Source organism: Aphelocoma coerulescens, chromosome 11 (genome assembly GCF_041296385.1).
Source record: "Aphelocoma coerulescens isolate FSJ_1873_10779 chromosome 11, UR_Acoe_1.0, whole genome shotgun sequence".
In the NCBI taxonomy this organism is placed as follows: Eukaryota; Metazoa; Chordata; class Aves; order Passeriformes; family Corvidae; genus Aphelocoma; species Aphelocoma coerulescens.
The window spans coordinates 1,521,205-1,546,713 of NC_091025.1; the positions used below are offsets into that span (position 1 = coordinate 1,521,205).

The following is a 25,509-nucleotide window of genomic DNA, read 5'->3' on the forward strand; positions in this document are numbered from 1 at the left end:
GCCACCGCGGCCCCGGCCGTCACATGAGCGGCCCTGGCGGCCGGGCAGGCGCCGAGTGGGCAGGACACCCCGCGCCCCTCCGGAGCTCGGCATCCCCGGCCCCAGCACAGCTCCTGCCCACACGTGGGACCAGGCTGGCGGCACCAGCCCCGGCGGGGCTCACAGCACTGCGGTGCTGCCACCATCCCCTCGGGACTCCCCAGAGAGGACAGGGACCCCTCTCGGGCCAGGGCACCACGCAGGACCAGCCAAGGTGAGAGGCAGCGGTGGGAGGAAGGTGGCGGTGGCCGTGGCGTTGCCGTGTGCCGTGGCACGGGTCACTCAGCCCGGTGCCCAATGCAGTCTTGGGCAGGCAGGTGGTCCCCGAGGGTGGCACGTGGCTGGCCACGGTCAGTGCATTCCCTTGGGGGCCAGCCGGCGGGAATGGAGGCTGGGACATGGCCAAGCCGGTAGCAAAGGCACCATGGGGCACCATGGGCTTGCTGTCACGGTGACCCATTCGGAGCCCACTCTGCAATTAAACCTTTCCATAACGAGTAATCAGCCCCGAGGATGTTTTATTTGCAGCATTTCTGTCCTCTGTTTGTGGGGTGGTTTTGCTCATTCCGGGATCAGCAGCTCACATCCGACCCCACGGGCTCTCCAGGTGTTGCTGATCGTTTGCAGCGCGGAGGCTCCGTGGGCACGGACCATCCCCCATCCCTGCTCTGGAGCATCCCCAGGCACCGAGGCCGAGGGGCCGTGGCAGCTCTGGGGGGCTCGGGGGCTCTGCTGGGCCTTGCCTGGCGCAGGCAGGAAAGCGGAGCCGGCTGAGTCACCGGTGTGAACAATGCTGGCCCCGTGCCCCGCTTCCCCTCACACCCCCACCCCGCTCCTCCGGCACAGGGCTCCGGCCGCAGCCCCCTGCCCACCCCTGGCACCTGCCCGCGGGTCAGGGACACGGCTGGGACAGCACAAGGGCAGGGTTTGTGTGCACCGTGGGTGCTGCACCCGTTGTGCCGGCTCACTGTGGGTGGGAACCACACTGGGGTCCCTGTCCCCAAAGTGGGCACATGCCAGGCACGGGCACGCAGCGATAAGGCGCCGGGATAAAGCGGCACGGCCGCGGGGCTCAGCGGGCACCGCGCTCCGGAAGGCTGCAGCCAGCGAGCCGTGCAGATTGCTGCGGGCTGGCCGGGCAGCCCGTTAGGCTTTTGGCAGGAGAAATGTTTATTTTGTTGGCCAAATATCTCTGCAAACTTCCTGATTTCCTTGCGGCCAGTGAGGCAGCGATAGGGCTGGCGAGGCCGTTGCCGGCCGCGCTCTCTGGCCTCGGCACCGAGAGCTGTTATCTCCGAGGCACAGCGGGCAGGGAAGAGGTGGAGAAAGGGAAATGAAATACAACAGAGGTGGCACATTTTTTGCTCTTGATAACAAGCCCTGCTTTTAGCCTGGGAACTTGGAAACGATGCAGGTGGCCAGAGACAGCCACAGTGTCCTCCGCTGCCGTGGCGCATCTGGACCTCGTAACAAATCCCAGACCTCACCCAGCACAGGGCCGTGGCTCCCCATGGCATGGCCTGGCACAGCACAGACCAGCACTGGCCTCCACACACCCAGAGCCCCAGGCTGGGGGATTTTGGCCCTCGGAAGGTTCTGAAAGCAGCCCCAGGACTTGGGTGTCCATCCAAGCTGCTGCTGGAGTGAAGGCAGGCTCACACCCCCTCCCGCTAGCTCCCATTGATTTTTGTAGGGATGCGAGGTGTTGGAAGCGCAGTGCCCGCTAATTAAATTCCCATCGTTATTAAAGAGCCCTGTGCAGCCTGTGGGGTGGGGAGGGCCAGGAAGGAGCTGCTCCCCGAGGTTAGGATGGGAGAAGGGGAATATGAAACTGTTGCGAACTAAAGGGCAGCTCAGGGGATTCTGTTCAGCATCTCCCGGTGAATTCCTGCTCCCCAAGGATGAGGCTGGCAGGACTTGCCACTGGCTGCTGCTCCCGTGGAGGTGCCAGTAGTGTCTCCATGCACCCCAAAGCGCCAGCTCCTGGAGTCAGGGCAGCACGTGGTCATCTCTGCTTTGTAATTAAAACACCTCCTAGGCTCTCCACGGCACAGAAAAGCTGGAAACTTGGCCCTCAGCAGCCCCCAAACCTTGAAGCACCCAGAGGAACGGTGCTGCATCCAGAAGTCTCCCATTTTTTAAGGCAAGCCGGTGATTTTCCGGAGCCGGCGGCGCAGGGCGAGCTGGATGATAAGCAGTAGGGGGTGGTTTCCCTTTGAATGCCACGAAGCAGGAACGAATCTGTCAGCAAGGAAAACAGGATTTTAATTTTTTTTTTCTTTTAATGGGAGATGCACTTTTTTCTTTTCGATGTGGAAGTGGTGGGAAAGCCACAAAGCCACTGGATCTGCTTCAACAGCCAGCGGGGCTGCTCCTTCCAGCCCAGTGGCTGCAGGGTGGGTGAGCCCCAGTCGGGGGACCCCCGGGAGTGGTCACGGAGGGAAGCCAGGCACAAACGAACCCCCTTCCTTGGGAAAGGCTGGCGCACGGCACTTCCTGCCCAGCAGATGTCCCCGGGCGGATGCAGCTGCGGCGGGCGATAGCCGGCGGGCAGGCGAGTGTCTTCCCCGGCCACTGGCTCCCCACCAGCCCCTTATCTCCCTACTGCATTCCCCGATGGATTAACGTGCAGGAAAATCCAGCGCCAGGGCTCCTGCTGCAAGCAAAGTGCCAAGGGAAGAGCGCCGGGGGCTGCAGCCTGGCTCCCGGTGCTCGCTCCGGGATGGATTTAGGGACTGAGATTTGGGCCACCACATCCGTGCTGGCAGCCGGGGCAGGGCGATGGGACCATCCGTGGCCACAGCGACCCCTCCCAGCCCTGCAGGGATGCTCCAAGCAAAGGGGACTGGGGACCCCACAGCCGTGTGGGGCTTTGCATCCCTGCAGCTCGTGAGCAGCCGCCACATGTTGTCCCCAGGCTCTGCTTGTAGGGCACTGCTGGCACTGCCGCATCTGGTGAGGACTCAGAGAGGTACCCGGGGACGCTCTGCTCCCCGAGAGGGAACGGATAGAGACCGAGAGACCCAGACGGATAGACAGAGTGGCTGGGGGTGCCACAGGAAACCTGTGGCACGCCAGGGCTGAGCGCCGGCACGGCTCGGTGCCTTCGCCTGCAGACATCGTCCTGTGAGAGCTGGCGGGGGCAGGAGGGGCACGGCCCAGGGTGCCCGTGGAGGGACAGGGGCTGAGTCACCGGCCAAGGTGTGATAAACCAGCACCGTGGGCTTCTTAAAAAAGCCTGAGGCTTGCGAACAGGGAATGCAGCCGGAGTAGCAATCAGCTCGTCCCGGCACTCTGGGAAGCACCAGGGCTGAGCCGGGAGAAGGGGACAGTGCATTGCCGTGGGGGGCACGGGGAGGGCAGTGGGTCACCACTGATGGCTGGGCACTCCCAAGGTGTCAAAAGGGTCCCCAACACCGCGGTGACTGCAAAGGCAAGAGGGGGCATCCAAGGGTGCCTTGGTGGCACTGTGAGCCCAGCACCCACCGCGTTGCCCCTGCCCACGTGCCCGGCCCCGATAGCAGGCGGGGGTCATGCGCAGGGGCAGGTACGGGGCCTGGATGGCACATGGTGGTGACCATTTCCTGTGAGGTTCTGGTGCCAGTTGCCTTCATCTGCCCTCATCGAGCACTTTATCTCCTGGCATGCACCAAGCCGAGGCCTCAGTGCTCCCCTTCTCCCCCAGGCTGTGCCTTGGGGTGTCCCTTCCCCTGGGGCAGGTCCTTGGCACTCTCCAAACCACTCCATGCAGCCTCTTCATGTGCACACCCAGCAGGGATGGAGGACATCACCCAGCAGCGTGAGCACAAGTGATGGCTGACAGTGACACCCTCCCGTGGGGTGGGCAGGCAGGGATGGGCACCGGGCAGGATGCACGGCGCTGGGAGGTGCCACCTCCCCAAAACAAAGGGATCACGGATCACCACAAGGTGTGTGGCTCATCCCCGCACCGGGCTCAGCACGCCATCAATCACTCGGCGTGACCGACACTGAGCCATGACAGGAGTTTCCACCCTCTCCCACGGGTGGGAACGCACTGGGGCCTCATCCTGCCCCGGCTCCAGATTTGCCGGGGGAAGCATTGCCAGGCCCGGGTTGGGATGGATCCAGCCGGCTATAGGGCTCTGGCAGGAGCTTATCTCCGGGCCAGCCGTTAATTTCCCACCGCAGGGCAGCGGGGCCATCACTGGCTCTGCCGGAGTGGGGCTGGTCCCATGGCCTGCCCCTAGGCACCCAGGGAGCTGAGGGGTGGGGGGATGTTTCCCCGTAGGGAAGCCAGACCCCCCCTTTATCCCATCCATGGGACCCAGGCCTGTGGTGGATGGGTGGCCACGGAGCACACGGCAGTCCCGGGCTGGGCAGGGAGCGGGTTTGGGGCAGGAAAGGGTTAAGGCGGGGAAGTTTGCTCACTCTCAGCAATGATTTAAACCAGACAGAAAGGTTCTGTCATCCATCACGCTAACAGCCAGATCATTGTGTTTTAAAGTGTCTGTAATTGCGGCAATACAGAGACCGGGAGAAAGATAAAGGCTGGGAAGATGCAAATGCCGAGGGGAAGCACCAGCCCCTTGCACCCGTCGGGGAGAGACCCGGGGACAGCCCTGGGGACAGCCGGGGGCGGCCCAGGCGTCCTCCTGCCTAGTGATGGCACGGGGTGGGTGATGGGGCGTCTTTGATGTGGTGGGAGCACCCACAAAACAGCACAGGAGTACAAACCCAGTGACAGGGAGGGGCAGAGAAGGGTCTGAGTGGGTGCTGGACTCCAAATATTGTCTAAAAATTACATTTATCTTCCTCATTATCCCTGGATTAGCACAAAGTGGCTCTTCTTTCCCCATCTCCTTCGGGATCCAGGGGATCCCAGGGACACGGTACAAAGGAGGGTGAGAAGTCGCCCGAAGCGTGCGAGGAGGTGGCCACGGCCACGACCACGGCCACGGGTGGCCGGGCTTTGTCCCAGCATCCCAGGCCACGTGCAAAGCCACCAGCAGGGAATTATTAACATTCAGCCGAACCCCGCCGAATAAAGCGAGCTAACACAAATGTTTATTTTCACAGTAGTGAATTATGACTTCAATAGACCAAAATTACAGGCTGCGTGCATGGAATGGGAACGCCGCAGCCCCTGCCACCCAAACGCCGCCGGGGGGACGCGGTGGCTCTGCCCCCCCTGCTGTCCTGTGGGGTGACACTGCCTCCTGCCCATCCTGACGGTGCGTGAGCAGCTCCTGGGGCAAGAGGTGCCAGGGCAGGGGGTGTTTGATGGTGTCCTTCACCTGCACCCCAAATTAACCAGGAGCAGAAGAGGTGGTGACGGTTCCCGGCAGGTCCCTGTGACGTGTTTGTGGCAGGGGGCTGGCAGGTCAGTGGGGATGGGTTTGGTCACTGCTGGGCTCATGGCACGGCACCAGCTGGGCATTCACGGGAGGGTTTTGTGAGGTATTCGAGGTTTGCACTTGGGTGTGTGACATAGGCGGCTCGGCTGAGAGTGTGGTCACCCCCGTGGGCAGGTCCCTGCTCTCCCAGTGAGTGGCCAGATCCTGAAGGAGCCCTGTCCTGGCAGCCCAGAACTCTGGGAACACTTTTGGGCTGCCTCGCTGATGCTGGGGGTCTGTGGCACCTCGACCTGTGGGGTCTGTGCTGGGAACCACGTGTCCAAATGCACGTCCAAGTGCATGTGTCCCGAAGCACACGTGGTGCTGGCATCTGCATGTGCCAGCCAGTGCCACCCATATGGAGCTGGGGTGTGGTGAGGTGGCCGTGCAGCTGTGCAGGGGTGGATTTCCCTCCGATGCTCCTGTGCCAGTGGGGCCGTGGCACCTGCACGAGGCTCCTGGGGAAAGGTCCCCATGGGAATGAGGGCAGCAGGACCTTGGGGAACCACAGGCCCTCTGGGAGCCCTCTGGGAGCCCTCCGGGAGCAAGGGATGGAAAACAGGAGCTGGAGGCTGGGATGGCTGTGAGAGGCTGGAGTGGCTGGGTCGGGATTCTGCAGCACCTCCTGCTGTGACCCCATCAGTGGTGGGAGCCTGGCTGTGCAGTGACCATGCTGTGGTCATTTGGTGACTGTGTGGTGGCCCCATAGTGGCCATGTGATGGCCATTTACTGGCCCTAGAATGGTCAGTTAGTGGCCTTGTGATGATCATTTACTACCTATAGAAAGGTCATTCAGTGGCCATGTGATTAGCATTTACTGGCCACGCAGTAGTCATGCAGAGGCCATATGATGGTTATTTACTGACCACACAATAGTCATACAATGGCCATCCAATGGTCACACCGAAGCCATGTCATGTTCATTTACTGGCCATGCAACTGGCACTCAGTAGCCATGCAAAAGTCAAGTACTGGCCACAGAATGGCCATTTACTGGCCATGCAATGGTCACACAGAGGCCATGCAGCAGCTGTGCAGTGGCCATGCCAGGGCCGTGCAGTGCCCTCACGGTGCCCACACAGTGTCTGTGCCTCAGCCACGCCAGGGCCACGCTCTGGCTGTCCAGTGGCCACGCAGCTGTTCCGTGCCCCCCAACCCTCATTGTGCAACAGCCGAGCCGGGTGACCCCGCTTGGCAGAGATGCCGCGCTCCCAATCCCTGGGAAGCGGGCAAGGATGAATAATACAGCCGGCACAGGGCAGTGGCAGAGGGAAGCAGCTGCCAGGCACAGTAATTACACACAGAGGCAGGGCCGGGCTTGCAGGGAAATTCACAGGGAAATTGGCGGGGATTGTGTTCCCGCTGCACGGGCAAGCAGCAGCGCTGTAGCAGGGCTTGGGGAGGGAAAATTTGAATGCTGTCCCCCAGCTGGCACGGGGCACACGGGATGGGTGTGCCAGGCAGCCAGGTGTGCACCGCTGCCCGGCGCCACTGTCGGGGAGGGTCCCACCGGCATTCCCAGCACGCAGCTGCCCTTGGAGTCCCACCGAGGCCCAGCAGGGTGGGGGGCACTCCAAGGCCAGGCTGGGATGGGCATGTGGGACATTGAGGGCTGTGCCTGTGGTCTTGTGGCTGCTCCAGTGCAACCCCAGCCCTTGGGCCTCTGGAGAGGGAAGCTGAGCACAGCTCCATCCCCCTGCAGCCCCCTAGCCCCCTGCAGACACCCCCACCCTGCTCCAACCCCTCAACTCTTCCCATGGCCCCAGACAAGTCCTGGCCCGTTCCCTTGCAGTCCCCCTACCTCCCCCCAAAAAACTCCTAGCTCCTTGCAGCTCCCCAAAACACGTTACCACCCCCCCATGCAGCCCCCCACTCTCAGCTTTGCAACCCTCAATCTTTCACACCCCCAGCTCTGAAGGTTTTGCAAACCCCAGTCCCTGCAGCCCCCAAGCCCCGTACACTGCCCTGCATGGCCTTCCAGTCCCCTTAGCGTCAGCAGGTCCCATGCACCCCCTAAAGCCCTGGGGAGCCCCATGTTCCCGTGCAGACCGCCGATGTCACACAGCCCCGTGTCCCACTCAGTCCCCCGGTGCCGTGCAGCCCCTCGGTGCCGTGCGGACTCCCTGGTGCCGCACAGCCCTGTGTCCCCGTCCATTCCATCCCGGTCCTCCCTCGCGATGCCGCCCATTCCCATTCCCATTCCCATTCCCATTCCCATTCCCATTCCCATTCCCCGTCCATTCCATCCCGGTCCTCCCTCGCGATGCCGCCCATTCCCATTCCCATTCCCATTCCCATTCCCATTCCCATTCCCATTCCCATTCCCATTCCCCGTCCATCCCATCCCGGGGGTCCCGCTCCGGTGGCGGCGGCGGCGGCGGCGGGGCGCCCCCTGGCGGGCGCGGCGCGGCCCGGTCTAAGGCAGCGGCGCGGGCGGGCCCCGCTCACTCCGGGCCGGGCGGGCGGCGCGGCGGCAGCGGCGGCGCGGCGGGGGCCCGGCCGGGCACGGAGCGCGGCCGCGGGCGCCCCACGGCCGCGGCGCGGCGCCGGGAGGATGCGCCGCCGGGCAGCGCGCAGGGGGTGAAGCGGCCCCGCGGATTTACCGCGGCTTCTCCGCCTTCCCCCGCTTCTCCGGTGCCCCCCCCTGCGGGGGGAGGGGAAGCGCCCCGACCCCCGGAGCTGGCGGCGAGCGGCGGCCCCGGGCGCGGCGAGCGGCGGCGGGCAGGTGCCGGGGGCAGCCGCCGCCGCGGGGCCGCGCTCCGCCAGCGCCGGCCTTAAGCGGGCCGGGGCCGCCGCCACCGGGGGCCGCTGCCGGCTCTGCCCCCTCCTGCCGGCCCCGCTGGCCCCTGCCTTGGGACTTACCTCACGTCTCCGCTACACCTCAGGACGGTAAGTGCCGTCCGCCAACGGGGACGGGGACGGGGAGGCTGCCGGTGCTCGCGGAGGCTCCCGTGAAAGCGGAGCTTGGAGCGCTCCCGGTGTTCGGGGGATGCTCCCGGTGCACGGGGGAATCGGAGGCTCCCGGTGCCCAGGGAGGCTCGCAGGGAAGAGGGGCTGTGAGGTACTGCTGGTGTTCGGAGGATGCTCCCGGTGCGTCGGGGAATCGGAGGCTCCCGGTGCCCGGGAAGGCTCCCGTGGAAAAGGGGCCGGGAACGCTCCTGATGCTCGGGGGATGCTCCCGGCGCGAAGGAGTCGGGGAGGCTCCCGGTGCCCGGGGGACGCTCCTGTTGTGCAGGAGTCCGAGATGCTCTCGGTACCCGGGGGAAGCTCCCGGTGTCGGAGAAGCTGCCGGTGCGCAGGGCAGTGAGAGGCTCCCGGTGCCCGGGGTACGCTCCCGGTGCCCGGAGGATGCTCCCGCTGTCGGGGCAGCTGCCGGTGCGCAGGGAACGGGGATGCTCCGGGTGCCCGAGACAGTGCGGTGCCTGCAGCGGCGGAGCGGAGCGGGGCGAGCGGAGGCACAGCCGGGGCGAGCGGGAGCAGCGTTCGGAGCGGCTCCGCGGCGGAGGCAGCGCGGGAGCGGGATCGCCGCGCCCGTGGGCCCCGCTCCCACGCACCGCGCTGCCGCGGCGGCGGCGGAGGGGTGCAGACCCCTCTTCCCTGCACTCCCGGGGCTCCTCCTGCTCTCCGTCCTCGTCCCCGGTCGCCGCTTCCCCAGCGCCAGGGCGGCGTGGGGCGGCACAGCGTCCCCGGGAACCCACGCGAGTTTGTGCCCACCCCCCAGCAGACCCCCCCCCTCGGTTGCGGCTCCCGACTCCTGCCCAGCCGCCCGACTCTTTGTCATCCCTGCATCCCTCCTGTCTGCCCGCCAAGCAGCCAGCTCCGCATCCCGCTCCGGCTGCTGTGGAATGGAGCTGGAGCCGCGTTCGGTGGCGAGGAGGAGCTGACCCACTTGGGAGAGTTTGCGGGAGGAATCCCAGGGCTGCCGTGGGAAGTTCCAGCCACCTTCGTTCTGTGTTTATGTGCGAGGACACGGGTCCGTGGCGGGGACACGGGGCTGTGGTGGGAACACTCGCAGAGTCCTCGCGTGTGCCAGGGGATGTTTGTTTGGACGTGGATTTGGGAAGGAAGGCTGGCTCGGGAGCTTCCAGCGCTGCCGTTCATCACCGCCTGCTCTTGCTTTCCCTTTGGATTACGTTAAGCTGGGCAGCCCGGCTTTGCCAAGGGAATGCTGCCGGCGCAGCGATGGAGCGAGGCTGGCCCCACGCTCCTCCGTGGCTCCTCCGCGACACTGAGCCGGAGCAAATCAGCTCTTCCCGTCATTCCCTCGCCGCTGGATGGTGCCTTCGGATACCGCAGAGCGTTTCTCTAGTTAAACACACCTTTTCTTGGAATTCTTTTTTTTCCCTCTATTAGCCAAGAAAAACTTTGCAACTTTCCTTCGCTGTCGGAGAGGAGCCACTGCCGCTGCTGGGTTTCATTTTGTTTTTTTAATTCGAGGTCACGTGTGCGTTGACAGTGTCTTTGATTCCAAGCGATGGTCTCGTCTCCAGCTTAGGAAGAGCTTTTGAGCTCTTCCCTCTGTTGTTTTCTCTCTGTTCAGGAACAAAGAGATTTTTCTGCCTTTAATTAAAAGGAATATTAATTCCCTGCTCCTTTGTCGAGCGACTTGAAGACACTCTGCGAACATCCGCCTGCTCGGCGCCGCGGTGGGGTGAGCTCTGCTGTGGTACAGGGCATGGACAAATGGGGGAACCATCCCGAAATCCCACAGCAAACACGGAGCAGCAGCCGGGGAGGATGCTGACAGCCACGGTCCTCGGGTGAGGAGCCCCATGGAGCTGAGCTGCCGCCTGGGGTGGGCTCTTGGATCCCCGGAGGTTTGTGAGGCAGGTCCCTGTGCTGAGTTTCCACACAGGGTGAAATTCTGTGGCTGGGGAGGCAAGTGGAGGTGAACTTGGCTGTGCCAAGGGGGTTTTCCCTGCCGGCTGCCTCCCACGCTGGCAGGTAAGGTTTTACCCGGGAACAGACAGATGTTGGATGTGTTTTGTTTGGAAAACCTGAGTGCAGATGTTGGTTTGTAGGGGGAAAAGCCAGGATGTGGCGGGGGAGAGGCTGTTCCCCTGTGGCTCTGGGTGCTGGCATGGGGTGGGTGCCAGGTTTGGGCAGTGGGGAGGCCTCGTATGGGTGCAGGATTTGCCTCTTACATCGGGAACTTCCAGGCTGCAGGATGGAAAAATATTCTGGTGCTCAGCCCCACTTCAGGGGTGGGCTGCTGCAGGCAGGAGTGGGCTCTGGCAGGTCCCACGGGGAACCTGGGGCTGGCACATCTCTGCCAAAGTCCCTTCCCGGAATTCTGCTTCTGAGCCATGGATATTTGCATGCAGGATCCCCAGGCAGGATCCAGGCATTGTGGCTGTGCCATAGAAATGGGGTCTCGTGGACAGGGGGTCTCGGCTCCGCTCGCTGCCAGCAGTCGCCGTAAATCCCTGGTGAGGTCAGGGGGCACTTTGGCTCTGCCCGTGGTTGTGCACGGTCCCCTGTCCCGCAGCCACCTCGGGAAGGTGTCTGGGTGCTGTGGGACCCCCGGGGAGGAGAGGCACCCCATAAATATCTGTTATTATATCTCTTAGCGGGAGTCAGTGGACTGGCAGCGAGTCAACCAGGAAGTGCAGGGCTGCCAGGGAGTGCTGGCAGTGGGGCAGGAGCTGGCTCCCTGCTAGGGGAACACACAAATCCCCCCACACCAGCACTGATCCTCTCCAGCCCCCGGCCAGACCAGCACGGGCACAGTGAGCATAAGGTTTGGGGCAGATCCGGGCCGGGTACCATGAACGGGGCTGGGAGGGACCAGGGACAGCCCCGGGGTTAAACTGGGCTTAATCGCTGCTGCTGGGGCCGGGGGGGATGTGGTCGGTGCTGCAGGTCGGATGCTGCAGCCTGACCTGTGCTTTCCAAGCTGGATCTCACGTGGGAGATGGATTTAGCTGCCCATCAGGATGGGGACGACGGGAGTCCCCAAGCTGGGATCAATCCTCGCCAGCCAGAGGCAAGAACGGGCTGGTGGCACAGAGGACACCCCCCCTGCCCGGCTGGCCTGGCCTTAGTGCTACTGCCCGCTTTGGGGTTGTTTTTAGATTTCCTGAAGCTGTTTTCTGCCGTCCCTCCCGCTGTGCTCAGGCTCCCCAGGGGGAACCCCACCTTGACAAACCCACAGCTTTCCTTCGGAAGATGCTGACCAATGGTTCCAGAAAACATCCAAGGGATTTCCTGTTTATTTTGCAAAATTCTCATTAATATTTTTTCCTGTGTTCTTTGATTCAATTTCACATGGGCAAAATCGCCTTGAAATGGAGCCCGTGGTTCAAAAATAGACAAAGAGTCGGTGAGGCGGCAGCCTGGAGGCTGTGGGAGAGCGCGGCCGGATCTGGCAGCCCCTGGGAGCCGGTACCATCCTGGCGCCTGCGGGGCAGGATCTGGCACGGGGTCCCTTGGGGAGCCGGCGGCGCCTCGGCGTTCCCACGCTGCAGGGAGCTCTCCGGGAGCTCCCCGCCGGAGCTGGGGTTTGCAGGGGGAGGTTTCCCTTCTGCAGCCCCTCTCTGCCTCCAGGATGCCGCGAATCCCCCGCGTGTGCCGCTTGTCCCTGCTCCAGCCGCCAAGGCCACCTTTGGGCACGGGCATCCCCGTGCACATGGCTGCGGACATCCCCGACCGGGGCGCTGGGCTGGTTTTGGGGTGCCCCTTTGGCACCCTTTGCTTTGGGGGATGGTGCAGAGTGGTGCAGCCCAGGCGCGGGTGTTTCCTGGGTGGGGGCAGCTCCGGCAGGGTCAGCCCCAGCCCTGCTCCTCTCCAGGTGTTCCGGGCTGCCCGCGGCACTGTTTACTCCTGGTGTTTAGCCAGGATATTTAATTTCCAGGAGTGTAAGGCAGCTGGGGAGCAGCAGGGTGTGCGCGCCCACCTCCCCGTGCCACCCTGGTGGGACGAACCCGACGGTGGCAGCGGGCACGACACTGCGGCGGCGTTTGCAGCAGGTACTGTGCCCTGGCTGGGTGCTGCTGGCCCATAGGTCAGGGGGCCCCCCCCAAGTGACCCTGTGCATGGGGGACCCCTCCTCCCAGCCCGTCCCCCCCGCCAGCAGCCACGTCGCCGCCAGCCGCTGTTGACTCACAGGCTCCGCCGCCGAGTCCCGGGGCTGAGCCCGAGATGCTTTTACAGGCAGGGCTGAAATGCACAAAATGTTCGACTTGTAAAATATGTAGCGTGAGAAAATAGCCTTTTCTGCTCTCCTCCTCCTCCTGCCGCCGCTCCCCTGCCCCATCTGCTCGCTTGGAAAGCTTCCCGCAGCCGGGGGGGCCGGCGGCGCCCGGGGTCCCTCGCCAGGGATGGCACCCACCCCGCGCAGCCGTGCCCGCGCCGAGGGGCCACCCCTCCGTGCCAGGAGGGCAGCGCGGGCACCTCGAGGATGCGCTCGGTCCATGCGCATGTTGCCTCCTCGCTCCCCTCGCCATCCCAAAGTTTCTCTCCCGTGGACGCGTTTAGAGAGCGAGAGCGGGACTGGCACCGGGAGTGCCAGCGGGGCTGTGCCGCCCGACGCGGGGGATGACGCAGGCGGAGCTGGGGCATCCCATGGCGCTTGGGGTTTCCAAAACCTCTCCAGAGGGTCCCGGGAAATCCCCCTGCGAGGCGCCCCGGCAGCCGCGGGAGGGAACCGCCACGCCGGAGCTGGCCACGAGCCACGGTTTTCACCTTAATCCATCATTATCTGGGCACATTTCGGATCCTTGCCAAGAGCAAGGTGGGAAGGGGGGGTGTAAGCATGCTTTCCCTATTCCCCTGCCATCCTTTTTGCTGCCTGTGTGTAATTAACAGAGTAATTAAAAACAGGATGAGTTAATTGGTATTCATTTATGTGGCAGATGTTTTTAATTGAGATACGAAACAATTTACCTGTTTACATAAACAATAGCAAATGAAGGCTTGTAAAACAGAGAGGGCGCCTTTTTTTTTTGGCTTTTTTGTTGTTGTTTCGAGGAAAAATCAAACCCATCCCCCACCCCCGGCCACGCCAGCTCAGGGCGAGCGGGAGCTGCTGGCACTGCCTTGGTGGCACCGAGCCAGCTGGTTTGGGTCCCTGGGTGGATGGTTTTGGCTTGAAAAGTGGGATTTTGGGGGCTTGGGGTGCGTGGAGAGCCTGGCTGCGGGTGCAGGTATCTCGTGTGGAGCTGTCACTGCCACGCTGCTGGAGGTGGGAGGGGACCGGGGGGCTTGGGGCTTGCTGGGAGTTGGTGCCCGTGGAGCATCTGCCCAGCAGCGCTGGCATTCCGGGGATGTGGGTGCAGGCAGTGTGCTCAGAAAGCAAAGCCCATCGGGATGGACCTGAGCATGGTGACATCTGATTTACTGGAACTGTGCTGGTGGGAGGTGTCCCAGCTGGGCCAGGGGCACGGGACCTGTCTCAGGATGCCCGTGGGGAAGGTGGGGATGACCTGCAGGGGCTCCCCAGGACTGGAGCCGGCTGAACCTGCATTCCTTTACAAATTGTGCAGAGTTTAATTAATTGGATTTACTTTTAAAGGGCTTTGTTAGTGCAGATGAGTGCTGGGTGTGGATTGCTCCCTGCTAGGGTGGCTCCCCAAAAAGAGCATCCAGGACACCCTGGTGGTGGATGGGCAGCATCCCTCCAGCATCATCATGGAATCCTGGAATGGTTTGGGTTGAGAGGGACCTTAAAACTCATCCCGTTCCACTGCTATGGGTAGGGACACCTTCCACTGTCCCAGGCTGCTCCAAGCCCTGTCCAGCCTGGCCTTGGACACTGCCAGGGATCCAGGGGCAGCCACAGCTGCTCTGGGCACCCTGTGCCAGGGCCTCCCCACCCTCCCGGGGAAGAAATCCTTCCCAATATCCCACCTAAACCCACCTTCAGCATCCCACAGCCGCTCTCCTTACTCCTGCTCCAAGTGCAACTGGGAATGAGCCACCTCCAAGCTGCCCGTAGTAGTCAGCTTTTCCCGATGTCACCACGGCCCCAGGGAGGAGATGAGGATGGGTGCGGGGGAGGAGGGAGCTGATCTCAGGGAAGGGATGAGGATGGGTGCGGGGGAGGAGGGAGCTGCCGGTGCCGTGAGGTCCCACCAGCTCTGCCGGGCTGCTGCACTGTCTGGCGCTGCTGCCCGGCCTCAGGCACTGCACGCTTCCAAACCTGCTCCAGCTGGGACAGCTCCGGCCCTGCCATCTTATCGGGGAGTTGTTGTTGGCCCCGCTGGCTGCGGCAGCTGAGGAGCAGGAATGCTTCCCTGCCTTTGTTTCGGAGGCAGCCTGGCTCGGGGAGACGTCGCCTCCAGCATCTGGATTTCATTTGTGGCCATTTGGAGAGCATGAAGGATGCTGGGCGCTGAATTCCCCTTAACCCTTTCCTCGCCCGGGGAGCTCTGCCTGCAGGGAGCCGCACCTTTCCAGTGGCCACATCCAGGGCAGCTCCCTGCCTGCTCCATCCCCATCCCTGGGGAATGCAGAGCGGAGCAGCCAGCCCGTGGGCTCCGCGCTCATCGGGCTCGTCCCGGAGCTGGCACATCCCACTTGCTGCCCGGGGAGGAGGCACAACCCCGGGCTTGTGGTGGCTGGATGGGCTCCCTGGGGCTGTGGGAAACGGCAAATGCCAGGCTGGGATGGCTGCCAGCCCCATCCCTCCGGCACTGGTCCTGTCCCTCCGGCTCCAGGCTGCAGGATGCCGTGTGCCCACTGGAATGCGTGGCTGTGTGACAGTGTCACCCCAGCAGGGACCCTGCCCGGGGGTTAAACCCTGCGGTGTGACAAATGGGGGGCTCGGGGTCACACAGGGGTGTGCGGGGGTCCGGCATCCGCCGGCCCCGGGAGGCAGGGTGGGGAACAGCCGCTCCCGCCAGCCCAGGAGAAAATACTAATCCTTTTATTTTTATATTATTACTTATTCATCTGGGCTGCACAGACCTAATGGAAACCAGATGGAGGAAAACAGACACGGCCCTGAGCGGCTGGGACAAATTACCCCAAAGAGAGAAAAAAATGGAGGGAAAAATAATTCCAGCAGAGTTGGAGTTGTGCTGGGGAATTGCTGTTTGGAGGTGCTGAGAGGAGGCTGCACTTTGCCCCCCCAAAACCCCTCATGGAGTTCATCCCATCCTGCAAAAGACCTGGGCTGGTAGCACAGCCGTGGTTGGGTCCTCTGGGCCTTCCAAGCTCTTTATCCCATTGGGTTTGGGATCATTCCTCTGCCTGCCCAGCTATGTTTGGGTTGCAAACACCTTGGGGAAAATTTAAAACTTGGAGGAAAAAAAGGAAAACTCAAGAAAAACCAGAACCAGGCCCCATTTCCCTGAGTGCTTGCTCAGCTTCATGGAAACTTTCTTGCCAATGGGAAGCTGTGGAAAAGCCATGTCAGTGCCAGGATTAACCTATCCATGTTTTCCCCCTGGTGTGGGCATGGGTATGGAGTCAGGGCAGTGAGGGGGACCAGAGCTGGGATGGGGATGCAGGCAGGGACCATTCCAGGGATACAGGCAAAGGTGGTGCCAGGGATGAAGGCAAGGATCGTGTGGGATCAAGGTGCTGCAGCTGTGACCCCTCACAGGGGCACACTCTGTGCACACTCACGGCTCAGCCTCTGCCGTCGGAGGTGGATCCTGCTCCACTGAGTGACGGGGGAAGCCTGGAAGGCTGGACAAGCTTTGCCCAGAGATGGACATTTCCATGGAAAGGAAAATAAAAGGTGTTTTACAAAACAAACCGTTTATTCTGGCAGGCTCTGTAAGGAAACTGAGGTTTTGGGGGGAGAGAAGCTGCATGCTCTTGGGATTTCTCCTGCAAGGAATGGGAAACTGGAGCAAGCACATCCAGGCATCTGCAGGATCCCGGTGTGTCATGGATAGGAGTGGATATCCATGGTGCTGGAGCCACCCAGAAGGATGCTGTGGGTGACCAGCCGAGATTTTGGCTCTTACCACCATCTCCTGGTGCTCCGCATGCCGCCGGCACAGCATCTCTGTGGGGATGAGGCCCTGGTCTTATTTAGCCCGGCCAATGTGCTCCAGCCGGGTTCAATTAATCTCCCCACAGTTGCCCTGGATTAAGGGTGAATATTGGATTAGTGGTTATCAGCTGGGCTGGGGGGGACCGTGCTGGGGCGCAGGGGGGACCCCACGGCCGGGGGTGGCCGTGGCGGCCGCTTCCATCTTTGGCCAGAGCCGGTGGCGGCGCGGGCACGGTGACAGATCCCCGCAGCTGCCAGCACTTGTGGCCACCTGTCACCGCTGGTGTGGCAGCCACGGGGCCCAGAGCCTGCACCGGGGCCGTGCTCCGGCCGGAGGGGATGGTGCTGGCACGCTCCCCCCCGGAATCCACTGCCAGGCGTTATTTGGGGTTGGGAGCGCAGGGAGGTGGGAGGGAGGCGGCGATGCCCAGTGGGGTGATGGCGATGGCCAGGAGCTCCGCGCTCCCTGGATTGTAGGATCTGGCCTTGCAGGGCTTCTCAGGGCTGGGGGGGACAGTCACTGCTGGACACGTGGGTCCTGCCATTGCCACTGCCACCAAACACTGGCTGCAGTGATCCCATGATCCCTGCCTGGGGCTGTGCCAGCCCTGGGTGATGCTGCCGGGGATGGTGAGGGCAGTGGGAATGTGTCAGGAGTGATGTGACACAGCAGGGGTGGCACTGCAGGGGCAGAGCGGTGCCCACTCCTGGTCCCTGCACTCTGTGTCCCTGCACAGGGCACTGTCCCCCCCGCTGTGCAGGTGAACAGCAGGTCCATCACCCTCCCCACCACCCTGTGGCACACAGGACACCAGGCGCTGTCCCCGTTGCCTGAGCTCTGCCATCCTACAGTGGCAGCGGAGATGCCCAGACCAGCCCGAAGTCCCCAAGTGTCCCCTCTGTTTGCCAGGGAATCATGGCCCTGCCTGGCACACCCTGGTCACCACCCCGTGCCCTCTTCCCGCAGATAACGCGGAGACTCCGGCTGCCACCATGCCCGACTCGCCGGCCGACGTGAAGACGCAGGCCCGGTCCACGCCGCCCAGCATGCCCCCGCCGCCGCCGGCCGTCACGCAGGGAGCCACGCGCCACCCGTCCTTCACGCCAAGCACCAGTGAGTACCGCACTGCCAGCCTGGGGCTGCCAGCCTGGGGCTGCCCAGCTCCCCTCGCCTCCACCTCACACGCAGCACCCGGGGCCAGCAGCGTCCGCAGAGCCCAGCGCGGTGCTGGCTGGGATGTGGGGTGATGCTGCCTGTCCTCGGGCTGGATAAGCTCCCTGGGTGCACATTCCCAAGGCATGGCTCGTGCATGTTCCCGCGGGGAGCACCGTGGCACTGCCCATGGCCAGCAGTGCCCTGCGAGGTCCCTGGGGACAGGGACACCCTGCTCTCTTGCCACCTGGTCACCAGTGCTGGCACAGAGGAATGGCTGACTGGAGGATGGTGGGGGTTGGGGGAGTTCCTGTGGATCGGAGATGGCCCCGTGGTGGGTCCCAGGCGTGTGGGGACACATCTGTCCCTCTGCCTGTGGCACCCAGTGGTGGCAGGGCACTGTCATGGCCAGCCACAGTGACAAGGCACATGGCCTTGCCCTGCCCAGGCTGTGGCGTGGTGGCATCAGGAGACTCCAGGTGGGAGTCTTGGTCTCTGTAGTTGAACTGGGGACAGCCCAGGGCGGTGGCTGCACCAGAGGCTCGTGGGCTCACTGCACACCCGGAGGGTTTGCGCCAGGGGTCAGTCACTGTGCTGCTGTCACCATCCTGGCACATGGATGGACAGGGCACATGCAGGGTGGGATCCAGAAGAGCAGGGGACAAGGCTGGCCCCCTGACAGGAGTGGCAGTGGCCATTGTCAGTGGCTGTTCCAGCTCCAACGGGACATGTCCCGGGCACACGTGTGTGCAAGGGTTTTGCTTGTTGCTGTTTCCTGCTTAGAAAAACCCCAGTGAGGAAGAAGAAACCCTAAACCAACCCCTGAGATGCAGCCCCTGACACCTGCAGCCCCCCAGCAGCGCTCCTGGACAGGCTCTCTAGAAATCAGCTCGTGCTTGGCTGTGCTTGGAGGGGGTTTGGGTTTCAATCCCAGCACTGTGGCTGACGTGGCAGCCCAGGTTTGGCTGGGTCTGGGATGCAGCACCAGGGGTGCAGGCAGCCTCTGTGCCATGGCTTGGCACAGAGCAGGACGCAGGACACAGGGCTGGGGGTGCAGGCAGCCTTTCTGTCACAGCTCAGCATGGAGCAGGGTTTGAGACACAAGGCTGGGGCCTTGGAGCAGCTTGGCATGGAACACCACAGCGTTTTGGTTGTTCCTGGCCTTGGGGGACCTCGTTCAGTCCCTAAAATGTGGGGACTTTATCAGACAGCTGAGCATCCGCACCCTGAATGTGCCGAGCATCCACCCCCTGAACCCTCCCTGTGGCTGCGGTGGGACACAGGGGCCTGGGTCCCCGGTGTGTCCGGCAGCTTTGCCCATGGCACGCGTGCCCACGGTGAGGAGCATCCCGTGCAGGGCCCCCGGGCCGAGAGCTGCCCCCTCTGCTCTCTCATCATAGCGTGTTTTATTTTGCTTGCAGATCGAGACGCTGGCCCTCCGACGTTTCTGCCTCGCGGCCGTTTTCATGGTTGCTTGAAATGGTCGATGGTCTGTCTTTGTAAGTAAAATGAAACACCCGCTCTCATGAGAGACCCGAGCGCAGCCACAGCCCCTGGGGGTGCTCCCCGTCGCCAGCCCCTCGCCCTGCCCCGGCGGGTCACGGGGATGCGACCCCCAACCCCATCCCGGCGCAGGGACATGTGTGGTGTCCAACTTAGGAAGGCACCTGTCGCGGGAATAAAAGCAGTTGTGGCCGCCGGGTTATTTTCGGCACCTCTTCAGCGGGCGGCGGGCGCTGCCCGGCCGGAGAGCGAGCGGGAGCCCCCCAGAGCAGGCAGGGCTGGCAGGGCAGCACAGCACCCCCAGGTCAGTGTGATGCCAGCGGGGACAGGCGTGTGCGTGCCGGGGGCCGCAGGGCGACGCGCGGTCAGGACGTGGGTGACGCGTGTTGTCACCCGCACCGGCGGGACGTGGGTGACGCGTGTTGTCACCCGCGCTGGCCGGGGAAAGGTCTCTGTGCTCACGGGGAGCTGGTGCAGGAGAGAGGGGTCTGCCACGCTGATGGTTGGCACCCCAAAATATCCCTCCTGGGTCTGCTGGTGTGGGGTGTTCAGGCAGCTCCTGACTGGGCACTGGGGACAGAGGTGGCAAGGTGCTGCAAGCCAGGCTGGGCTCTGTGGGAAACGGCTCCTGGATTCTCTCTGGGAGCCCTGGGCAGCTCCCAGAGGGCCAGGATGGAGCCCTTGGCTTGGCTGCCTTGGCTGTTGAGGAGCTGGATCAAGCCCTTGCTGTGCTGGGAGATGCTCTGCATCCCCTCCTTCCCCACAGCATCAGGAGCAGTCCAGGATGTGGCCCCAGGGATGCAGCAGCATCGTGAAGCCTTCCAGGGGGTGCCAGCCCCGCGTTACCCAGCAGGACACTCTACCATCCCAGCCTTGTCCCCACCATGCCAGGGCACAGCCACCCACTCTGACCCCCCCTTCCCTGTCTCCCCAGTGATGAACGGGAGCAGCCACTCGCCGACCGCCATCAATGGGGCTCCGTCCACCCCCAACGGGTTCAGCAATGGGCCGGCCACCTCCTCCAGCGCCTCCCTGTCCACCCACCAGCTCCCTCCGGCCTGCGGCGCCCGCCAGCTGTCCAAGCTCAAGCGCTTCCTCACCACCCTGCAGCAGTTCGGGAACGACATCTCCCCCGAGATCGGGGAGCGGGTGCGCACCCTCGTCCTGGGGCTCGTGGTACGTCCGCCGGCCGCGGGGTCAGCCACGGGATCGCCCGCATCTGAGGATCCTGGGTTTTCTGTTGGGGATGGAGATGCTGCTGAAAGGGAAAGAGGGGCCTAGATTGACCTAAATCCTGGAGAAAAGGGGGTTGTTTTCCCAGCATCTCCTGGGATCTGCTCAGCCGGTGCAGGGTTGGGTCCTGGCTGCTGGCATCGCCAGTGAAGCCTTGAGCATGGTTTTCCCTTGAGTGTGGTTTTCCTGTGAGTGTGGCAGAGCTGGCAGAGGAGCAGGAATGGGAGAGGACCAGCCAAGTGTCCCCCATGGGTGCGGGGGTTGTGCCAGGGGTGCTGAGCCCAGGCTGTCCCCACAGAACTCCACCCTCACCATTGAGGAGTTTCACGCCAAGCTCCAAGAGGCCACCAACTTCCCGCTGCGACCTTTCGTCATCCCCTTCCTCAAGGTGGGTGCCCCAGCCTGGGCATGGCGGGATTCGTGGCAGCATTTCAGCACAGGGGATTTGGGGGTGGCTTTGGGGCTGGCAGCCGCCTGTGGGTCTGCCCGTGTCCCCCCAGGCACACGTGTGCCCCCACACGTGTGGAGATGCACAGGGCCGGGCTGCTTGCAATAAAGTGAGGGGTCGGCCCAGCTGGTTGCCATTTGCAATTCATTAAAAATTCCCTCTTTTTTTTTTAATTTGCCTTTTAATTTCGCGCTGACTCTGCAGTGTCACCCCGCTCCGGAGGGATTCGCCCGGCGCTGGCACGCCTGGCAGCACCGGCACTGCCAGCAGATGTTTGAGCCCAGTGTCCCCTGTCCCTCATTAGCAAAGAAATAATTTAAAAGTGCAAAAATAGCCCCTTTTCCACCTCTGCATCCCAGCCCTCCCAGAGCAGGGGTCCATCAGTGGAGGTCTGTGCTCACCTCAGGAATCTGCTGGAGTGGTTTGCTCCAGGCTGAGCTGGAGGGGGATGGCAGAGCCCCCTCCCCTCCTGCCCGGTTTTTGGGATCCATGGGAGCAGGGAAAGGTGAAGCCCCAGGCCCTGGCAGGCACTGGTGGCCCTGTGGCTCCAGGCAGGCTGGGATCCATCCCCGGTGTCCCAGTGCCAAGAGTGCAGCGGCCGCCCTGGCACCCCGCTCCCAGCTGTTCCCACCACCCGTTCCAGATGTTTCTCATTATCCTAACTGCAACCAGCCGGGCTCGGCGTGCTTCCCAGACTGGGGACTTGCTGTTTTTGTGGGATTGTTCCCCCCCGGCCGGGGAAGGGGAGGGAGGGTCCGGCCTTGCTCACCGCAACTGCAGCTCCAGCTCGGGCGCTAACGTGTCCCACAGATGGGATTTGGCTGCGGCTCAGCTGCCTCAGGCGAAATCCAGGGCTGGCAGCCAGAGCGCCGGGCAAAAGGGGGTTCTGCTGCTTAATTCCTGCTGCTCCTGGGGCTGCGGCGCCGTGGGGGGGGACACGGTGGGTGGGTGGGAGGGGAGTTCCCAGCTGATCCTCACAGTCGTGGGTGCCACAAGGGCTGGGGGTCCCAGAGGTGCAGTCCCCAGGGAGCAGTCGTGGGGACAAGGGTGACCGAGATGGCCGATCTGGCCCAGGGGATGGTGCTCTGCAGCCCCTGCCAGGATACAGGAGGGCTCTGTTGAAGCTGTGTCTGAACCCTGTGGGGTGCCACATGTGTGGCCCTCAAAAGCCCAGCTGGCCCCTGGGCACGCTGCTGGCATCCCAAGGCTGTCCCCTGGGGAAGGGTAGTGGAGCTGCCCAACAGGTAGTGCAGCTGCCTGCCTCGCATTCCCTGCCTGTGGCGAGCTGGGGGCACAGCCGGGCTGCTCCGGGGGGCTGCGGGGCCGTGGACTGGACTGTGACCCCCCGCAGGCCAACCTGCCGCTGCTGCAGCGGGAGCTGCTGCACTGCGCCCGCATGGCCAAGCAGACCCCGGCCCAGTACCTGGCCCAGCACGAGCAGCTGCTGCTGGACGCCAACGCCTCCTCTCCCATCGACTCCTCCGAGCTGCTCCTGGAGGTGGGCGAGAGCGGCAAGAGGAGGACGCCAGACAGGTGCCAGCCGGGAAGGGGCGTGTGGGCTTTTTCAGGGACACATCCCTGAAAAGGGGAGGTTGTTCCCGGGGGCCCAGTGGGGACCATCTCCTCTCCTCTGGCCAGGACCAAAGAGAACGGGTTGGACCGAGACCCCCTGCACCCCGAGCACCTCAGCAAGCGGCCGTGCACCATGAGCCCGGCGCAGCGCTACAGCCCCAGCAACGGGCTGAGCCACCCCCCGAACGGGCTGGGGCACCCCCCCGCCGGCCCGCCCCTGCCCCAGCACTACCGCCTGGAGGACATGGCCATGGCACACCACTACCGGGACACCTACCGGCACCCCGACCCCCGGGAGCTCCGTGAGCGCCAGCGGCCCGCCGGTGAGCCCTGCTGTCCCCACGCACGGGGGGGAACGGGGCTGGGGCCCCCCTGAAGGGAGAGGGGTCCTGCAGGGGGGCTGACCCCGCTCCGCTCTTGCCTTGCAGCCGTGCACGGGACGCGGCAGGAAGAGGTGATCGACCACCGGCTCACGGACCGGGAGTGGGCGGAGGAGTGGAAACACCTCAACAACGTACGTGTAGCATCCCTGCCCCGTCCGTGTGCGTGTCCCACCCTCCATCCCCCCCGTGTCCCTCACGGGGCTTTTCTCCCGAGCATCCTCTGCTTCCGCAGCCAGCGCAGCACCCTGGAGCTGGCACAGCCCGGCACAGCCCGAATCCCCCTGCCCAGCGCCGGGCACCGCAGCCCCCCAGCTGCTTGCAGCAGAGCCCCCTCCCCATCCCTGCTGTTGCCCCGCAGCTGCTGAACTGCATCATGGACATGGTGGAGAAGACGCGGCGGTCGCTGACGGTGCTGCGGCGGTGCCAGGAGGCCGATCGCGAGGAGCTCAACCACTGGATCCGGCGCTACAGCGACGCCGAGGACATGAAGAAAGGCAGCCCCCCCTCCGCGCGCCCCCACAACTCCTCCTCCGCCGCCGCCGAGGCGCCCCAGTTAGGTACTGAGCCCCGGGGCGGGGGCTGCGCCCCTCTCCGGGGTGCCCGCACCGTTCTCCCGGGGGTCCGGCGCTGCCGGCGGTGCATTCCAAGGGGACGGCATCTCCTAAGGGCGTCCCCTCTCTCCTTTGCAGACGCTCACCGGGATTTTGCACCGCGGCCGCTCTCTGGGTACATGCCCGAGGAGATCTGGAGGAAGGCTGGTGAGTGTGGGGTGGGCAGCCCCCAGCAGAGCGCTGAGCCGGCAGGGGCTCTGCCCCAGCTGCCCTCATTGGGATGTCTGGGGTGCTGGAGGAATTTGGAGTGGTTTTGAGGGAAGGGGGGATGCTGGGGCGCTGGCACACCCCAGCCATGCTCGGCTGCTGCCTTCCAGAAGAAGCTGTGAACGAGGTGAAGCGCCAGGCCATGTCCGAGCTGCAGAAGGCTGTGTCGGATGCCGAGCGGAAAGCCCACGAGCTGATCACGACGGAGCGCGCCAAGATGGAGCGGGCCCTGGCCGAGGCCAAGCGCCAGGCGTCCGAGGATGCTCTCACTGTCATCAATCAGCAGGAGGACTCGAGCGAGGTGAGGACGCTGGGGGGACGGGCTGGTGGCAGTGCTGATGTGTGGGACCTGCTCCTCTCGCAATCGAGGTTGCAGCATCTGCGTGCGAGGGTGGGAACGGGAGCCTGCGGCAGCGCCGTGGGATGGGAGGAGAGGGGAATTCTTGCACTGAGGTGGAGATGTGGGGTGTGGCCAATGATGGGGTGCATGGTCCTGGATGGGGTGCATGGACAGGGATGCACGGTCCTTCATGGAGGTGCAGAGTCCAGGAGGGGGATGCATGGTCCTGGATGGGGGAGCACAGTCTGGGATGGAGTGAAGGATCCAAGATGAAGTGTGTGGTCCATGATGAGGTGCATAGTCCTGGATGTGGATGCAGTCTAGGATATCTGCATGGTCTGGGATGTTGTGTGTGGTCCAGGGTAGGGTTATATGGTCTGGGATTAGGGGGACCCGGTTCAGGATAGGGGAGCACAGTCCAGAATGGGTGTGCCTGGTCTGGTATGGGGATACAGAGGATGGGATGGATGTGCACGCTCTGGGATGAGGTTACATGGTCCAGGACAGGGGTGCGTGGTCTGGGACGATGCAGTGCCCGGTCCCGGGTGAGGGTGCCTAGCCCGGCCTGGGGGTGCACGCTCCGGGGCTGAGGCTGCGCTCCCGTTCCCGCAGAGCTGCTGGAACTGCGGGCGGAAGGCGAGCGAGACGTGCAGCGGCTGCAACACCGCGCGCTACTGCGGCTCCTTCTGCCAGCACAAGGATTGGGAGAAGCACCACCACGTCTGCGGGCAGACTCTGCAGGGGCTGCCGGGCCCCGCCGCCCCCGGGCCGGGCCAGCCCGACGGCGTGCCCGCCATGGCCAGCAGCCCCAGCGAGGCGGGCTCGGTGGCCGCGTCCCGCGCCGGCACCCCGGCCACGCCGGCGCCGCTGGACAGCGCGTCCCGCTGAGCCGCCCTCGGACTGCGAGAGCCACGGACTGCACCCGGTGCAATTTCCTCAGCTACCTGACTCGTGTGACCTCCGAAACGACCTCTCTAGCTCTCACAACTAATCCTCACAGATCCTCAAACTGGGCTTTAAGTGGAGTTAAGGCAAATACCGGTCTCTGTTCTCTCTTCAGTCTTTGTTTTGGCTTTTTTCGGTTGGTTTTCTATCGGTTGGGGGATTGTGGTTTGGGATTTTTTGGGTTTTTTGGTTGGTTTTTTTTTCCTTTTTTGCTCTCTGGATGAGGGATTTGGCTCCAGCCTCACCACGTAGTGCTGTGGGGAGAGACCAGCCTGATCCCATCCCACATCAGCGCTGCCAAGAGGCTTACCTGGAGGAGGAAAGAACCTTCTTTTCTTCGTCTCTCTCTTCCTGTTTTTTTTTTTTTTCTGCTTTTTACCTTTTTTTTTTTTTGTAAAAAAAATAAAGAAAATAAAAAAGAAAACGTCGGACTCTTTGGCTTTAAGTAAGAAATTGTAAAAAAGGAAAAAAAAAAGAAAAAAAAAAAAAGAAAATCCAAAAACCAGACGACGCGTGACGGATGCTCACCTGTAACTACCTTGCTAGCTAGCCAAGAACAGACCAGACTCACCTCTGCTCCAAAGGAAATCCAAAACCAAGGAAGATCCAAACGTCTCTCCACTGCCAAAGTTCGTTTCATTCTGTTGTCGCTTCCTTCCCCTCCCCACAAGGATGGATGGACGTGCCCCTGGGGCTTTAAAGAGTTTCTATTAAAATAAAGCAAAAAAAAAAAAAAAAAAAAAAAAGGTGTTTT

At 63.1% G+C, this 25,509-nt stretch overlaps 1 protein-coding gene across 6 annotated transcripts; it reads left to right on the forward strand.

Moving 5' to 3' along the window:
- Window positions 1-33: 33 nt before the first annotated feature.
- Window positions 34-25,501, forward strand: CBFA2T3 (CBFA2/RUNX1 partner transcriptional co-repressor 3). Of its 6 annotated transcripts, XM_069026913.1 has the most exons (13): window positions 9,572-9,859; window positions 9,956-10,175; window positions 17,328-17,474; window positions 18,935-19,012; window positions 19,951-20,192; window positions 20,548-20,637; window positions 22,049-22,230; window positions 22,336-22,592; window positions 22,698-22,783; window positions 23,011-23,209; window positions 23,342-23,410; window positions 23,581-23,771; window positions 24,423-25,501. In XM_069026913.1, the coding sequence occupies exons 3-13, from the start codon at window positions 17,354-17,356 to the stop codon at window positions 24,696-24,698; spliced, it is 1,791 nt and encodes a 596-aa protein (XP_068883014.1). In that variant the 5' UTR covers window positions 9,572-9,859; window positions 9,956-10,175; window positions 17,328-17,353; the 3' UTR covers window positions 24,699-25,501. The 6 variants fall into 6 exon arrangements, with proteins under 6 accessions (XP_068883015.1, XP_068883016.1, XP_068883014.1 ...); XM_069026914.1 differs by lacking the exons at window positions 9,572-9,859; window positions 9,956-10,175 and adding an exon at window positions 34-253; XM_069026915.1 differs by lacking the exons at window positions 9,572-9,859; window positions 9,956-10,175 and adding an exon at window positions 8,158-8,304.
- The last annotated feature ends 8 nt before the right edge of the window (window positions 25,502-25,509 follow it).